Raw genomic sequence first — 17,166 nt, forward strand, 5'->3', positions numbered from 1 at the left:
CAAGCTGATGCACCAGTGCACAGGGGCATCTGCCTCTGCACAGCCCTGCAACGCAGCATGGGCCCTTGCCAATGCAGTGGGGAGCACAGGCAGGACTGTCAGTGCAGACAGGCTGCACACAAGGAAGAAGAAGCATGACAGGCAGGCTCTGAATGGCAGCACCGCCTCTGCAAGCCTCTACGGCTGTTGCAGTCAGAGCCTCACCTTCCAGAAGACTCCTGCTTTCTTGCTGCACCATGGCCTGCGTTCCTGTCGCCCAATGGGTTGTGTGCAAACACACCTGCCCCAATAACTCAGTCGTCAGAGTGTTGCTTTCCGATTTATGCTTGTTGGCGTTTTTGCCTGGCTAAGCTTGGTGATGGCAGAAGTCGTGGGTTCAACTCCCGCTTGGGGTTTTATTTTTGCTCATTTTAGGCCACACAGAGCCCCGCAGGCCTTCCCCAACCCTCCCAGAGCGGCCTCTCGCCACACGGTGCCGATCTCGCCGGTGTCGGAGCTGACGCCTCCTTTTGACGGTCGTTATGCTCCAGTGCTCCTTCTCGATCTCTCTGCCGAGTTTCAGAGTGATCGAAGCAAGCCTGACGGAGGAAGCGCGGTGCTCCATCAGAGCCACCCCCTCGCAGCTCCCAGTCGAGACGCGTCCGCGCCGCCGCGTCGGCCGCGCGCGTTATGCATTAAAGGCTCGAGGTGGCTCAGCTCAGCTCCTTGTACGAGCCGCTGAACATGCCCTTGCTGACCTGCAAGAAGTACGTCGCTGAGCGGTTCGTGTACTTGCTGCACGCGTCTTCTCCCAGGCGGGCCTGGCTCGCACCTGAGGGTCAACTGGCCGCGTTACCCGCGCTCAGCCCTGCTGACGGCCAGATCAAGACCATCTTCGCTGATCGCTCTACTCGTCAGCTCATGCATCGCTAGCCTGGGCCCAGCGACTGCGTCGGACCACTGCGCTCAGATGCTGCAGGTCCGGTCCGTCTGCGCTGGGGCAACAGCCGGAGGTCGGTCTCTCGCATCGCGCCGCACACCCTAACCGCTCGAGGCGTCGCACCCCTCCGACTCGACACGGCGTATCCATGCGTGGAATATCGCCCTTCACGCACTGCCTCTCACAACTCGTTCGGCGCTGTGGCCCTTCACGGTGAGGAAAATCGCATTACAGTGCACGCTCGACCCGCTCGAGAGCAAGCTGCACACAGTGGATCTGCGTGGCGACGGCGGGCTCGGCAGGCTCGCCGGCGCCGGCGAGAAGAGTGCGGAGTGGCGCGACAAGGGATGCGGCGACGGCCGAAGCGACGTCGGGGCTGCGGATGGACGTCTGCGCGGCGTGTCAGAAGGGCAAGACGCACATGCACAACACACTCACCTGGTTTGCGGCGTCGCGCAGGAGCAAAAAGTAGAGCAGGTTGCACGCCTCGATGAGCCACGCGGCGTGGTCAGAGAGGTACGCAGCGGGCGGCTGCGCTCCGGCGTGCTCGGCGTCGGGCAGGACAAAGACGATCGGCTGGAGCGCGGCGAGCAGTCGAGGCGAGGCGAATGCGTGCGGCTTGGGTGCCTCGCCGGGAGCGAGATCAGAGCCGCCCGCACTTGCCTTCCCATCGAGATGCTCCTCGGCGAGCTCGCGGACGAGACCGAGCACCGCGACGCGCAGCTGGGGATACGGCGACTCGCCGACGAGGTCGCGTACGAGGTCCAGTCCAGCGTCCGAGGGCGCGCTGGCGATGAGCCGGCGCAGCAGACGGAAGCTGATGTGGCGCGCAGTGGGGCGCGGGCTGAGCGCGGCGTGTGCCGAGACGGCGTGCACGAGCGGCAGCAGCAGCTCGTCGCCGAGCTGCCGCCCGTCGAGCGCCTCGAGGCACCACATCAGCCACAGCTGCGCAGAGTCGGCGAGGAGCGAGACGGGCCGCGCCGCGCTCGGCGAGAGCTCGGGCGAGCCAGTCTTGGAAGGACCGGCGACAGCACCCGAGGCGCCAGTGCCAAGGCATGCGTGCACGAGCGGCAGCGACTCGCGAAGGCGCAGCTCTGCTTGCTCGGCTGCGCACGGCGCGCGTGGTGCGCGCGCCTCGAGCTGGACGAGCAGCAGGTATGCGCCAAGGCTGACCGTCGAGCTGCGGCGGTCGTCCTCGGCGGCGTCGAGCGTAGGCGGCTGCTTTGCAAAGGCAAGCACCTCGAGGTCGAGCTCCAGCGTGCGGCGCGCCTCTTCGAGCGCAGTCCACACCTCGGCGGCGTTGATGCGCGCGCTGCCCGACTGCACGCGCAGCTCGTCGGACACGCGAGGAGCGTCGCCGGGCAGCACAAATTGCGGCTGCGCGGCGCGGAAGTGCAGCTCGGCGAGCGTGTGCTGCGGCGCTGCGTGGTCGTGCGTCGGCAGATCGTCGGCGAGGAGAATGAGGCAGGTGAACAGCAGCGCGAGCAGGCTGTCCGACGGGCTCTTCTGCGGCGTGGCAGCATCGCCGGCCTTGCCGCTGCCCAGCGCCGTCTTCTCCCACTGCGCCGCTTGCGACGTGAGCCGGCAGACGGCCGTCATGATGGCGACGGCTGCCTCGGTGCGCGTCGTGCCGCCAGAGCCCGTGTCTGCCACGGTGCTGCGCAGCACGCGCGGCAGCAGCGAGAGCAGCGGGTCGACAAAGTTGTGCGGCTTCTGCGTGCGGATGCGCGGGATGACTGTGGGTGGGAAGGTCAGCGATGCACATCGCTCATTCGCCGTGGTACTCACCGGCGGCGAGGAACGAAACGATCCCGGCAACCTCTAGCGCAGCACACCAAATGCCGCCACGGGCGACTGCACCCCCATCGCGCCGGCTCTGGTCCGCCAGCATCTCTAGACGCTCCTGTGCGGCAATGTACAGCTCGCGAGGGCTGGCGTGGCGCGCCACCACTTGCAGCGCGCTGCTCGCGAGGCCGCTGAGCGTCGTGTCTTCCGCCACGGCAGACGACACACGCGGCAGATCGGCAACTTCGCGGTCCTCGAGTCCGAGCGCCGGCGAGAGCGACGAGAAGAGCGCAAAGACGACGGGCGAGATCATGTCCTCCAGCGCAGAGGCGCCGCTCTGCTCCGCTGCAGCGAGGCGCTGAGACAGCCCGGCGAGCAGCGTGCGCACCTGCTGATAGGCGCCGTCGCTAGATCGACCGGCGTTCGACGAAGCCTCCGAGCTGGGCGTGTCTCCTGGAGAGGGGGCGGGAGACGGACTGGCGCTCGACACACCACCCGCGGAGAGCGCGGGCGAAGGCTCCGAGCTGTGCGCTTCGCCGGGAGAGGCTGCCGCCGACGAGCCTGAGCTCGCGCTGCCCTGCCGCAGAGGCATGTCGCTACTCCGCGTCAGCGGACGCAGCGATGCAGCGAGCACGTCGAGCGTCTGGCGCAGATCGTCGCGCGGCGTGACGGCCTCCTCGTGCAGCGTCGTGCTGCTGAGCATGCTCGGGGCGCGCCCGCCGCGCGGACCATTGGCCGCATCGCGGCCCCGCCGTCCGCGACTTTCCTGCTCGTCGTCCCGCGTGGGAAAGGGAAAGCCGGCGAGGCTGGGCGAGCGCACCGTCCCGGGCCTGGACGCCGTTGGCGTCGCGGGATCCTGACTCGTCAGAGTGGCGATGGAGGCTCTGCTGCGCGAGCGGTTCGCGGCGCCCGGCCGTCGGCGCGTCTGGTCGCTGCGCTGTGGGTTGCCTGGCTCGCCGGCCTCGCGCAGCAGCGAAGCGAGCTCGTCTGGCTCGTCGGCGTCCGAAGTCTCGCTCGTGCCGCCGACGCTGAGCGCCTTGCGCACAAACTCCACGGCGCGCTCGTCGGTGACCTGGATGAAGACCTTGGACTTGCGGGATCGCGACGCGCGGCTGGCCTTGCGAGTGCGGGAAGCAGCGCGCGACGATGACGGCGAGCGGCCAGTTGCCGGAGGCAGCGCCACTTGCGTCTCGATGCTCAGCTCGGCGTCTGCAGGAAGTAGATGCGGAGACGAAACGGATCGCAGGATGCCGCTCCGCGCCCTTGACCCGTCGCGCACGCCCTTGGGCGTCGCATCGCGCGTGCCTCTAGGCGTGCCGTCGCGCGGGTGTCCGGCGTCATCGACGTCTAGGCTGACCTTGCGTGCCGTCGGCGACTCGGTTCCACTCGAGTTGCCAGAGGCCGGCGCGCTCGGCAGCCCGCCGGCCGCAGCAGCAGAGCCCGCAGCGGAGCTCGCACGAGAGCGGCGCCCAAAGGTGGCCTGCGACGCCTGGCGCGAAAAGGGCGGCCGGCTGACAGCGCCCATGCCGCCGGACGGCAGCTTCGGAAAGCGGGCGATGACATAGAAGCGCAAGCAACGAATCTCGCCTTCCTTGCCGCTGGCTCCGGGTGTCGCACGCGCCGCAGTGGGCGTACCCGGCGCCTTCGCAGCATCCCGCTCCGTCACGCGCGGCTTGGCCGGCGTCGACAGGCTGCGCTTGTTCGTGGGCCGCCGTCCAAAGGCAGCCATGATGCTCTGCACGAGGCTGAAGCCGCTCTCCTCCGGCGGCTGCTCCTCCGGCAACTCGATGACGCACTCGAAGATGTGCACATGCGCGTATCCGTCGGGCCGCTCTGCGGTGCCAAAGACTGGGAAGAGCGGCGTCGTGGGCGACGCGAGTGGCAGCTCGCCCACCGACTCAGACAGCGCTCTCTGCCAGTACCCGTCGCCGCCGCCGACTGGCGGATCGGGCCAGGCGTGGTAAAGGATGCCTGCGCAGCGGAAGCAGTACTTCATGAAGCTGAGCAGGCGCTGCGGCGGCTGCATCGTCGGGTTGAGCAGCACGATCGGCGCCGGAGCACCCGGTGACGACGGCTCCGTGTAGGGCTCGGGACGTGGCGTCGCAATCGGGCTGCCGGCGCGTGAGCCCTGCGGCGTCGCATGGCGGCTCTGACCTGGTGTCATCGCGCCCGGCGATACGACTGCGCGCTCGGCAGCAGGCCCAACGAGGACAGGCAGCTTCATCGTGTGCGTCGGCTCGACGGGAATGAACGTCGTGCTCTTGAACGCCTTGTTGCCGCGGTTGGCCTCGCCGTGCTGCGTCTCGTTGGCTGCGGCCATCTCGCTGAAGCGGCGCATGCGCCGTGTGCCGTCCATGTCGAGCAGTGCGCCGACACGCTCGCGCAGCGCAGGGTCCGCAATGGTCGCCACCGCGCGCTGCGCACGAATGGCCATGCTCCGGAGACTCGAGTGCGAAGAGCCGAGAGGGAAGCGAGCGCCGGTCAGGCAGCGCAGCATCGTGACGCCGACCGTCCAGGCATCGACCTCGGGGCCCCAGTACGACACTGCGCCGGGCGGGCTCGCCAGCGCGCGCACGATCTCAGGACAGTGGAAGGCTGGGCTGCCGCAGCACGTGCTCAGCTTCGGCTCGCTCTTGCTGTAGTGCGTCGCCAGGCCAAAGTCGAGGAGCTTGAGCTGCAGCGAGTCGGGGTGCACGAGGATATTCTCGGGCTTGATGTCGCGGTGGCAGATCTGCAGCGGCACGTGGATCGCCTGCACCGCGCTGATGAGCTGGTCGAGCACGCACGAGGCCACATCGAACGGCAGCGTTGCAGGCGCATCGGCCGGTGCCTGGCTGAGCTGGCCGACGAGCGCCTCGAGCGTGACATAGCCGCCGAGGTACTCCTCGACGAGGTAGAAGTGGCCGGGCGTGCGCACAGTCTCCTGCACGGCGACGAGGTTCGGGTGCGGCGGCAGCTCGGCCAGCAGCGTCGGCTCGCGCAGCAGGCGCGTCGAGATGAGCTGGTGGTGCGGGAACAGCGCCGTGTGCTTGATTGCCGAGAGCTCGCCGTTCTTGGATGCCATGAACACGGTGGAGAACTTGCCACGCCCGAGGATGCGCGGCAGCACCGTGTAGTCCGACACGCCGCACGACAGCAAGACGTCTGCGCTGGGTACCTCGACCGGCTGCAGCAGTGTCAGCATGGGCCAAAGGCTCGGCTGTTCGCATCGACTCACCTCGCTGCGGTAGCTCTCGCACTGCTCCAGCGTCGGCAGCACGTCCGACTCCTGCCACTCGCCCTCGCGCTCGCCGCCCTCCTCCTTGAGCTTCATGACATCGCTGCCCGCGCCGCGCGTGCGCTCCCAGTCCAAGCGCTCCGCCTCGCGCGCAGCTGCGCGTGCGCGCTCGTCGGCTTCGGTGCGCTGACGAGGCATCGCAGGCCGTGCTGCAGTAGCGGCGGCGCCTTGCCGGGGTGTTGAGTCGCTGGCTTGCTGAGGCGCACGCGGAGCCGGCGTGCCAGTCGGGGTGGCGGGTGATCCGCTGGGATCAGACGCAGCAGCCGGCGTGGCAGCAGGTCCACGCCGCGAGGACTCTTTGCGTGCTGACGTGGGTCGCGGGCCAGAGTCGAGCCCAAGTCCAATGCCGCCGAGGACGGAAGCGGCCGGGAGCGAGGAGCGTTTGGAAGGGTGCGGCGGGCGGGATGGAGATGGGTTGCGCGAGGACGGCCGGCTGGACGCAGCTTTAAGCGATGCGGCTGCGGGACTGCGGCCGAGCATCGCCGCCAGCTCTTCGTCCGCAGGCGTAGCTCCTGTGCCGCTGCGTCCGCGAGCAGATGCCCGTGGCGTATCGTCGCGGCGCACGGGGCTGCCCATGCTGCTGATAGGCGTAAAGTCGCCCAGCGCTGGCGTCATGTTCGTCGATCCGGCACTGCGCGACGGCCCAGGATCGGCAGGGGAGTGTGGCTGCATGCGCCCTGAGGAAGAGGCGCGCAGAAAGGGCGAGGGCGACCTCGACTGCGAGCGCGCAGGAGTCGAGAGATGGCGTGATGAGGATGGTCGTGGTTGATTCGGCGGTGTGGCGCTCGGCGCAGGCAGCGCCAGGTCATTGATGAGCGCCGGCATGGTGCGGAATCTTTAGCCACCCGGCAGAGCGAACGGAGCACACCCTGGGGCCGGTAGGAGCCCTCCTGAGCGCGAAGCGAGAGTGCGTCGCTCTACGTGACCCGCCGGCGGCGCGCGTTACCCGAGCAGCAGGGCTCAGGGGGCTGATGGCCCAGCGCAGGTACAGGGGTCCGCGCCTCGCTCTGGCGAATGCCTCCCGGCGCAAAGCGTGAAGACGGCCCTTTGCAAGGTCGCGAACCCTCCAACCAGAAGAGACGCTGCTGCTGCTGCTGACGTGAGCACACGTACGATAAGGCGGCGCCGAGTGGCTTGCCCTTGCAGTAACGACCTATGAGCAGGCGTGCAAATGCGGTACCTGCGTCGGGAGCGCGCGCCACAGGGCGAAGAGGAGCTCGTGCGCGGTTGCGAGTGAAGGCGTGCGCGCAGACCAGGCTCTCGCGACGGCGAGCTGTTGCTCCTGCTGCAAGCGCTGTGCTGGCAAGGGGCGAAGCGAGAGCGATGCGCACAGGAGGTGCGGCACCGAGGGTGATGGCGGTGTGCGAGAGGCGGCGCAGCGCCTAGCTGGCGCTTGGGTCCAGACGAGTGGAGGGCCGGCAGGGTGCACAGCGGCGCGGTCCGCGAGGAGCGAGGAGCTGCGGGCCGGCGATGAAGGGGCGCAGAGAGGTGCAGCGGCAGCAAGAGTCCGGAGTCCAGAGCAGAGAGAGTGTGAGGGTGGTGGTGAGATGGTGAGAGGACGCAAAAGTTGCGGCAGAGGAGGCCGGCCGGGATGCGGCGTGGGACCCGGGCGCGCCCTGACGCCGGCCCCTCGAGCTGGAGCGCAGGAGAGGCGCACCGCAGCGCCTGTTGCTCCGCCCTGCACGGCGGCGCAGTCGGAGCGCCTGCGTGCCGCGCCGCCGCGATCGCAGCGCTGAGAAATGCAGCGCAGAGGCGTGAGAAGACGAGGCTCGGGCTGCAGCGAGCTGCGGCGTCGCGGCGCCTCTGCGTGCGGCATGCAGGCAGCCGCCTTGGCCGCACCTCGGTCCGCCGCCCGCGGAGGCGCACCGCCGCCGCTTTCGCACGCCGGCCAAGCTGGAAAACGCGAAAGGTGCCCGCCGCGCCGCAGCCGCGGCTCCTTTCCCCTCAGGAGCACGTCCGTCTATCGCGACTGCGGCAAGGAGGCACCCACCGAGGGCTCGCTGGCAACCTCGGCCAAGGCTGCCTCGGCTTCACCTCGTCGCAACATCTGCAGCGCGGAAGCAAGGTTGGAGTTGCGAGCCTATCGACGGCGTCGAGCAGGCCGCGGCGCTTCTTCTCGCTGCGACGTTCCGCCTCGTCCTGCCGCCGGCTCGTCCGCAGCAGCTCAGAAAGGCCGCCCATCGCCGCCCGCTGGCCCAAGCTTTGCCAGTCTGGGCCGGAGTGCCGGCCCCTTCTGCCCGCCAGTCAGGCCTCGCTGCGGCAGAGCCGTGCAGGCCTCGCCGGTGCCGCCGGCCGGCAAGGCAGCGGCGAGCGCCTCGTGTCCTGCACACGGCGACTCTCGGGCCAGACGACGAGCCCGGCGCTCCGCTGCTCTCTCCTGCTGCTGAGATGCGCCTTGCTTGCAGCCCGGTGGCACGTGGCTGCAGCAGGCACAGCGGCCGCAGATCGCCAGCAGCGTCGGAGTCAGAGTCGAGGGCGTGCGGCATGGCCACGACGAGGCGTCGGAGGCCCACGCTGCGGCGACCGCTGCGTCTGCCGGGACATTCACGCCGCCCGCGAGGCATTCACAGCTGGGCAGAGTACCGCTGTTCTGGCACCAGCTCGGGCATCTCGGTTGGCCTTGCCCTTGCTGCGGTCGTGGCCGAGGTGCCCGGCCGAGCTGGCCGCTATCGGCCACGCGCTCGAGGCGATAAGGCAGCGACGGATAAACCTGCGGTCGCGATGGTGAGCACGGCGCAGCAGCGCAGCGTGCCGCAGCGTCGCCGCCAGCCGATGTGCCTCCGAGCCGCTACGGCTGGGACCTGCGTCATGGCCGAGCTTCTTCCTGACCGAGCGAACGGCTGCGGTGCTGCCGTCCGAGCTCGGTCAGATGACTCTGCCAGGCCGCGTGGCGAGTCATGCCGTCCGTCCGATGTCCGGCGCTTCGGCGATCAGTGCGGGACAGACAGCAGTCGGCGACTTCCACTGCACTCCTCATTCGGCCCGCCTTCGCACTTCGCATGTGGCAGATTATTTGATTCTCTTTGCGCGCCGCCCGAGGAGCAGGCTGAGCAAGGTCGAGGGACAAGCGGCGGAGCTGGCCGTCTGTGCGGAGAGGCGCCGGCGAGTGTGTGCACCGAGGCGCGCGTGTAGGCACCCGCGGAGGAAAGCAGGAGAACGGGAGGCTATGAGGGAGAGAGAGCGGCGCTGAGCAACTGGCAGACGGGCGTGTGTATGGGTGCGAGTGACAGGGCCGAGGATGCGGATCCGGTGAGAGAGGGAGAGGCTGGAGATCGGGAAAATGCAGGAGCACGTGGGAGTCTTGGAGATGGATGGCTGTGCGGTCGAGGCACGGGGGGATGATGCGGCAAGCGCTTGGCGAAATCGGAAGCGGCGCCTGAGTGTCGCCTGAAGGTGTGTTTGGGTGCTTGAGTAGAAGCAGGAATGCGGCCTAAGAATGACGGCCGGAGAGGGAGAGAGCTCGTCGAGACGAGGGAGCAGAAGGGCCTGCCGCGCGCGTTCGCAGCAAGGCGGAGGCTCATGCAGCCGGGCTGCCGGCCTCGTCGCCGCCGTCGTCGTCTTGGGCGCGCGACGGAGGCACCGAGAGCCAGCCGCCCTTCTCCCAGGCGTGCCCAGGCTTCCACTGCTCCGTCTGGCGGTGCTCCGGGTGTGTGAGCGACTTGAGCAGCGAGTGCAGGCGCTTAAAGTCGATCGGCTTCAGCAGCCAGCCGTCGAAGCCGAGCTCGGCAATCTCCTCGCGCATGTCGTAGCTCAGCGTCGCCGAGACGGCCAGGATCGGGATGCAGCCGTTGAGGATGTGCGCGGCAGGGCGCCCGGCGAGAGTGCGCGAGTCGGTGCGCTTGCGCTCCGCCTCGCGAATGCGCACGCATGCGTCCTGCCCGTTGCAGATCGGCATCTGCAGGTCCATGAGGACGACGTCGATAGAGTCGCCCTGCTCCTCAAAGACCCGCACGCCCTCCTCGCCGTTCACAGCTAGCAGCACGGTGTGGTTGTCCTTGCCGAGTCGCTTGGCCAGGATGGCACGGTTGATCGGGTCGTCCTCAACCACGAGCACGCGCAGCGGGGCGAGCTTCTGCGGCGGCGCCGCGGGCGTGACGGCAGGAGAGGTGCGCGCCTTTTGTGCAGCTGCGAGGCGCCGACTGCGTGCGCCGGAATGCCGCGCTCCGCCGCTGGCACTGCCTGGCGAGCGGCCGTCAGGCGGCGTCGCATCCGAGCCGGAGTCGTTGTTCATATGGCCACTGGCCGCCGCGTCTCGGTTGACAGCCTTGACGTTGACGCGGCCAGGCGGCGGCTCACGCCTCGAGGTCTGCGCCAGGCCGGACGACGGAGAGTCGGGCGCCGCAGTGACAGTGGGACCTTCCACGTTCTGCGTGTGCGCAGTGGGCTCGTGGTCCTGCGCGTGCACCGTGGGCGATGCTGACGGGCCCGCGGTGCCGCCAGTGGCCTCCGCAGTGTTGCGCGTGACGCCGCTGCGCCGGCGATCGTGCTCTCTTGATGACCGCCGCTCGCCGTGCTGTCGCCTGCTGTCCGCCTGGCGGGGCGACTGCGGCAGCGAGTCCAGCTCGTGCGGGTCAATCTTCACCGAGCGCAGCGGAATGGACGAGCCCGCAATCGGCCGGCTGCCACTGCTGTCGGCGCTGGACTGCATGCGCTGCAGGTCCGGTCGAGAGCGGCCGGCCGACGACGAGAGCGAGCCCACCATGCCGGCGTTCTTGCGCCCGCCGGGCTCCTTGCCCCGCGCCGAGTCCGGTCCCGCTTGGGCGCCGTCGCTGTTGTGCGAGTCGAGATGGCTGGCAGAGATGGCTTCGACGAGCGAGTTGATCTCGCTCTTGTTGCTGGACGCCTGGCTGCCGTCGCTGCCGAGCGAGTTGGAGCGCCGCATCGACGTGCCGGAGCCGCCCTGGCTGGAGCCGCCGCCACGCTGTGGCTCGGACACGCCTTGCAGATGATCGGCGGAGCGGAAGGGCAGGAAGTATGTGAACCGCGATCCCTCGCCCACGGTCGAGTCGACACGCAGCTGGCCGCCGAGGTTGCGCACGATGCGCGCCACCACGGCCAGGCCAAGACCCAGCGCGCTGCCCGACTCCTGCGCTGCCGCGGCGTCGGCCGTCGCGCCGAGCTCGAGGTCCTCGGTGGCCGACCGCTCTTCGGGCTTGCCGTCCTGCGAGAGCTTGGGCTCGGCAATGACCGACTCGACCTGCTCAAACTCGCGAAAGATGCTCTCAAGCTTCTCGCGCGGGATGCCCGTGCCCGAGTCCGAGACGACGAGCTCGATCTCCATGTCGCAGTCCTCGGGCAGCTCGGAGAGCTCCATGCTGGCGCGCTTGCGCATCTCGACGTGAATGTGGCCCTCGCTCGTGTGCTTGACCGAGTTGGTGACCGTGTTGATGAGGATCGAGCGGATGCGGTTCTTGTCGCCGAGCACCATGCACGTCTCAGGCTGCGTGTCGACGCTAAAGTCGATCTTGCGCCGCTTCGCCTCCCACTGGTGCATCTCGACGGCCTCGCGCACGGTGGCGGCCAGGTCGAAGGGCTCCTGCAGGAAGAGCTTGTTGCCCTGCTCCTGGCGCGTCAGGTCGAGCAGGTCGTTGATGACAAAGAGCAGGCTCTTGGACGCCATGTGCGACTTGGACAGGTGGTCGCGCGTGTCCTCGTCGAGATTGCCGTCGAGCGCCATCTCGAGGTAGTTGATGATGTGGTTGAGCGGCGTGCGCACCTCGTGGCTCGCGTTGGAGAGAAGCAGCTTGTTGAGCTGGTTGTACTGCATCGCCTGCTCGCGCTGCCGCCAGACGGAGATGAACTTGCCGTACACGAGGCACAGCACGCCGGCCGTCTCGAGCTCCTCGTCCTTCCACGCGCGGCACGTGCCCGTCACCGTCTCAGACCAAATCTTGAAGCTCTTGCGCGGCTCGAGCACCGCCGAGTTCTCCTTGCCCTCCTTGAACGGCTTGCCGGCCCAGTTCACCGAGCGCGTCTGCGCCTTGCGCAGGAAGGCAATGAAGTCGATGCCCGAGTTCGAGAGCGGCACGAGCAGGATGCCGGCAATGACCTCGAGGCCCTTGGGCAGCACCATGTCGGGAAAGTCCTTGCTGACGTCCTGCGAGACGATGACGCGCTGGAACTTCTTGATCCGCAGGTACTCGGTGCAGCCGAGCACCTCCTGGCTGGCGCTCAGCGGGCCGAGGATCTTGGCCTCGTTGCCGATGGCGATGACGCCAAAGTCGGCGTCGAAGAGCTTGAGCAGGTCCTCGGCGTTCGAGATGATGTAGCCGCTCGGGTTCTGGTCCGTCGGCAGCGTGTTGATGAGCTTGCGCGCCGACAGGCGCCGCGTGTAGCTCAGCCGCTCGATGTTGCGCGACACGCTCTCGCCGATGAGGCGGCAGAGCTGCCGCATCGGGAACGCGACACGCTTGCCGTGCGAGCCGTACGTGTGCAGCGCAATGAGACCCCACAGCTGGTCAAAGGCGACGATCGAGATGGACATGCTCGCGCGCACGCCCATGTTGGCGAGGTACTTGATGTGGATCGGGCTCATGGCGCGCAGGAACGAGTGCGTCATGTCGACGGGATGTGCGAGATCCTCCTGCGTGCGGCAGACCATACGCGCCGACGGCTGGTCGCGATCGTAGAGGAGGCGCACCTTGTTGATGAGGTACAGGTCGCGCGCCTGCTTCGGAATGTCGGTGGCCGGAAAGTGCAGGCCGCGGTACAGGTCGTGCGTCTCCTGCCAGTCGACGAGCTCGCACACCACCTGGCCGTTCCACGCCTCGTCGAACTGGTACACCATCACACGACCGAAGCCGGTGACCTCGCGGATGATCGACACGACGACCTTGAGGAAGCCATTGAGGTCCGACTGCGCCGAAAGTTGCTCGTTGACCTGCGAGAGCACGCCGAACATGTCCAGCATCTGCGGACCCCCGCCACCGGTGCCCTCGCCGCGGTTCGCCAGGCCGGGGCCTGCGCCACGCGAGCCGCGCGTCGGCCGCGGCCGGCGTCGTGAGCTGCCGTCCTGGTCGCTGTGCATGCGGTGCAGTGCCCTGATCGGGCGAGACGTGGACTCTGTCGACTCAAGGAACGCCTCGTGGCTGGGCACAAATGCCTCGCCCTCGAGGCCACCTGGCCCTGCGTCCGTGTCGAGCGGCACATGCTCTGCTGTGCCTGTCACTGTGAGGCCGTCCGAGTCGATCGTGGTGATCATCGGCCGAGGCGACGATGACCGTGGCGTGGCCACGCTGCTGGTGCTCCTGCCCTCGCCGCCTGTGGGCGAATTGGCGGGAGTGCCTTCCTCTTCGGGCGCCTCGAGCGTGCTGCCCGAGAACTCGTCGGGCCCGCGCGCACGCCCGACAGTGCCGCCGCTGCCGCCGCCGTTGCTGTCCTTGCTGCCCTTGCTGCCCTTGCTGCCCTTGCTTTCTCCGGCAGTGCTGCTGCCATTGTTGCGCTCACGCATGCCGCTGCGACGCTGCTCGGCCTTGGGCCGCGAGACTGGCGGAGAGAGCGGGTTAACCTGGTCATCCAGCGGCTCGAACTCTAGAATCGTCATCGGCGGGCCGTCGACGATCGCGCCGGCATTGAGCACTGGCCGATGCAGCGCACACCAGGACTGCCACTGCCGCCGAGCACGTGCGTGTCCGGCGCCGGCGCCCGGCTGGCCCCAGCCGGTCAGCTGGAAGATGCGTGGCGCGACCTCGCTGACGTCGTGCTCCGAGTCCTCCAGCGACTCGATCGTCTCCCACAGCAGGTCTGCTTGTTCGTCGTCGAGGCAGTCGAGGAACGAGGTGAGCTTGAAGAGGTAGGCTGGCGAGAGGCCGAGCAGCTCCGTCGTGTTCTGCGCCGTGTCAGCTTTGTGCTTCGCGCACCACATCTTGCACGCAGGGCACTCACTTCGGATGCCTGGCGCACCACAAGGTTGCCATCGTCGTCCTCGCGCACCACCACCATGCAGCCAAAGCCCTGGACTGCACCCGGGATGTGAATTGGCTGCGAAAGGCGGTCAGCGCGTGGTGTCTCCGTGTGCGTGCCGTCCGCGCACTCACCTCGTCTTCGCAGCGCGTGAGCTCATTGTCGCGGCCAGTGACCACCATGTGGCCGTCAGCCGTCTCGACGTGCCGGAAGCGCGTCTGCGTCATCTGCTCAAGGCGCTCCCTGTCTCGCTCCAGTGCCGCCTCCTCCTTGGACGCCAGCGCGCTGCGCGTGTCCCACTCCGAGGCCGAGCTGACCGTCTCGCTGCTCTTGGGCCCGAGACGGCCGGAGCCTGGAGTGCAGGGCCCGTCGCCGACGCTGGCGGAGCTGCGAGGCCGCTCAGACTCGTGCGAGTCGGACATCGAGGCCAGCGACGCGCCGCGCGGGTGCATCTTGCCGAAGTAGCCCGAAATCTCCTCTTCGGGCTCGAGCGGCGAGCCGCCGGCGCCAGCCTGCGACGGGTCAGAGCTGACGCGGCGCATGGCCGCGGCCGACGCCGATCCGACATCCTGGTCCTCGTTGGAGCTCTGCGAGTGCCGCTTGTCCGACGAGCCAGAGGTGTTGGTCCGGCCACGCGGAGAGGCCATGCCTACGTCGCCTGTGGATGGCTTCACCGACACTGCGCTCTTGATCGGGTAGATGAAGCCGGCCGAGGCCGAGCCGCTCGAGGACACGGCGCCGGGCGAGCGCGGGCTGGTGGCGGTGACGACGGCGATGCCCGCCTCGTCGCTGCTGGCCGAGCTGCTGCTCGGGTCCCGCACAACGGCGGTGCTGGCGCGCCGCGAAGCAGACGACAGGATCGTGCCGATGCTGTCCGACGGCGCACCCCGCCGCTCCTCGGCACTGGCGAGGCGCGAGCGCGCGCTGCTGCTAGCCACGAATGCGGTCTGGGCGCGCGGGCCCAGCGTCGGGCGAGGTGACCCCTCGCTGCGCTGGTGCGGCGGGCGCGCCACGGGCGAGTCCGCCGAGATGGAGCCCAGCTTGGAGCTGCCCGACGGCACGGGCGGCGTGCGCGGCTCGGCGCCGGAGCGCGCCGGGGCGCCGCTCATCGCTGCGGCATGCGGCGGGGTGGGAGTCGAAGATGCAGTGCGCTCTGAGTCGCGGCCACTGGACTTGTCCATGTGCGGCAACGCGCCTATGCGGAGCGGCAGCGGCAGCGGCGGCTCACGAGCTGTGCACTGGACAGCAGAGCGCGGGGCTCACGCGGCCAGGATGCAGCTTGCGACCGAGGCTGTGGCAGCCGATGCGCGTGGACGAGGCAGCAGTCGTGTCGCGGTGTGTGGTCCGCGCACCAGGGTCGCGAGCGGGACGAAGGACGCGCGGTGGCGGCGATGCGGAGCGGGACGGCGAGTGCGCGCCGGCAGCTGCGCCGCAGGGGTGTGCAAGAGAGAGCTTGCCGGAGACGTGAGGCGAGTGACGGCGGGGCAAGGGGGAGCAGAGCCGGGAACCGGGGCGGAGGCGAGAGGTGCAGTGACGAGGACGGGATGAGGAAGTGAGGGGTGCAGAGCGCAGCCGCACGGCGGCACGGCGCGCTGCGCGGCGAGGTCCGAGACGCTCTCAACAGCGCCGCGGCAAGCAAGCCGCAACAGGCACGCGCGCGCGGCCACGCCTCGAGGAGGGTGTGCTGCTGCGCGCTGGCCAGCGTGCAGCGGTAGGCGGATGCGGGCGCGCCTCGCGACACCTGCAGAGCGCAGCGCCAGCATCGCGCCGGCGCAGAGCACCGCAGAGGGCAGACAGGCCTGTGGGCTGGACAGCGCCTCTGCCACGCTGCCTTCGCTGCACCCCAGCCGCAGCTGCACGAGTTGCGTGCTGCATGCCGCTGCATGTCGCAGCGCCGACTGCTCGGATGCCGGACCGCAGCGCGGCAACGCGCGCAACTCGCTGCTGCACCCTGCGCTAAGCGCGTGAGGCCCAAGTGCTGCCTCGATGCCCGCAGCCCACAGTGCGGGCGCGAGAGCACTCGGCGGGCAGGGCCCAAGTGGCCGGCAGCAGAGCTGTCCCGAAGTGCCTCGCTGCTTCCTTCCCGCTGCTCCTCTGCCCGCGCGCTGCGCGGCTGCTCTGGCAGCAAGAGCATGCGCTGCTGCCACGGGTCCTGCGCCGCGCCCCGTCCTCGTGGGCACCGCAGCAGCACAGCGCCGGCGCCACGCGCGAAGAGCACCGCAGCGGCAGCTCTCGGCCCCCTCTCGCTCTGCGTCTGCGCTGAGACGCCCTCTCTTCTTCGTCGAAGCGACCGTGCAGCTGCTCTGAAGCCGCACCTCTCGCCAATAGTCTCGAGCTGACAGAGGGATAGAATAAGCGACGGAGCAGAGCAAGTCAAGAAGACGAGGAGTACACAGCGAGCGGAGGCGTTGTCAGGCCGGCTCGCCAGCTCGGAGGCGTCTGCGATGGACGAGGACGAAATGCTGACACGGCGAAGGGAGCGCAGCCGCTGGCCGGCCGCCTTGGTGCGGGCTGGCCCACGAGCCAGAGCAACTTTGCGCCTCTTCGGCGCCCGAGATGCGTGCGCACGCCGCGGCGCTCCTACGCCTCCTGCGCCTCGGCGGCCGAAGCCGGGCTCTTGCACCTCGCTGCAGCTGCTGCGGCCAGCACCCAGCGCAGGTGCAGCAAAAGCATCGTGCTGGCCTGCCAAGCGCGGCTTTGTCTTCTGTTTGTGCAGCGCAGCGACCCCCACAGCGAGCGACAGCGACGGCGAGACACGCAACGCTCAAAGTCAAGGCGGCGTGAGGCGGACCTACGCATCTCGAGAGATGTCGCGGCACTGCGCGAGCCGAGCGTCGCAGCACGCAGGCGGCGGCAGCGATGCGGAGGGTGCAGCAGCGGAGAGCGTCAGCATGAGGGCGTGCACATGCATCATGGAGCTCCGGCTGCTGCGGTGCTGCCGAGATGCCCGGCTCCGAAGCACGGCCGCAGCATCCATGCGCTGCCGCGTTTGTGGCTGCTGACATCCGCTGCGCCATCAGCGCAAAGTCGCCTTGTCGCTGCGGTGCCTCTCGCGGGCATCCAGCCGCTCTTTGCAGCGACGAGCGGCTCGAGCTGCGCTTTGGTGCGCACAGGTCGCGATCGGCGCGGGCGAGCGCAGCCTGGACCAGCGATCCCACGGCATCGCAGAAAGGAGGCGTCTGCTTCCTCCATCCGCAGCACTCTGACTGCAGCCGGCAGCACTCTGACTGCAGCCGGCAGCAGCAGCAGCAGCAGCATGGAGACCATATCCATGTTCGGGCTG

The 17,166-nt window shown here is 68.8% G+C and overlaps 2 protein-coding genes across 2 annotated transcripts; both read right to left on the bottom strand.

The window, feature by feature from the left end:
- Positions 1-1,147: 1,147 nt before the first annotated feature.
- Positions 1,148-6,806, bottom strand: FA09DRAFT_324716 (hypothetical protein; the record flags this gene model as incomplete). The annotated part of the gene is made up of 4 exons (XM_025741131.1): positions 1,148-1,309; positions 1,358-2,655; positions 2,708-5,870; positions 5,922-6,806. The coding sequence occupies 4 exons, from the start codon at positions 6,804-6,806 to the stop codon at positions 1,148-1,150; spliced, it is 5,508 nt and encodes a 1,835-aa protein (XP_025599895.1).
- A 2,499-nt stretch (positions 6,807-9,305) lies between these two features.
- Positions 9,306-15,169, bottom strand: FA09DRAFT_213021 (hypothetical protein). Its single transcript, XM_025739500.1, has 3 exons — positions 14,018-15,169; positions 13,866-13,961; positions 9,306-13,809 (listed from the first exon to the last, which is right to left on the bottom strand). Exons 1-3 carry the CDS (start codon positions 15,062-15,064, stop codon positions 9,499-9,501), a joined length of 5,454 nt encoding a protein of 1,817 aa, XP_025599896.1. The 5' UTR covers positions 15,065-15,169; the 3' UTR covers positions 9,306-9,498.
- Positions 15,170-17,166: the final 1,997 nt, after the last annotated feature.

Source organism: Tilletiopsis washingtonensis, assembly GCF_003144115.1.
Source record: "Tilletiopsis washingtonensis strain MCA 4186 unplaced genomic scaffold FA09scaffold_5, whole genome shotgun sequence".
In the NCBI taxonomy this organism is placed as follows: domain Eukaryota; kingdom Fungi; phylum Basidiomycota; class Exobasidiomycetes; order Entylomatales; genus Tilletiopsis; species Tilletiopsis washingtonensis.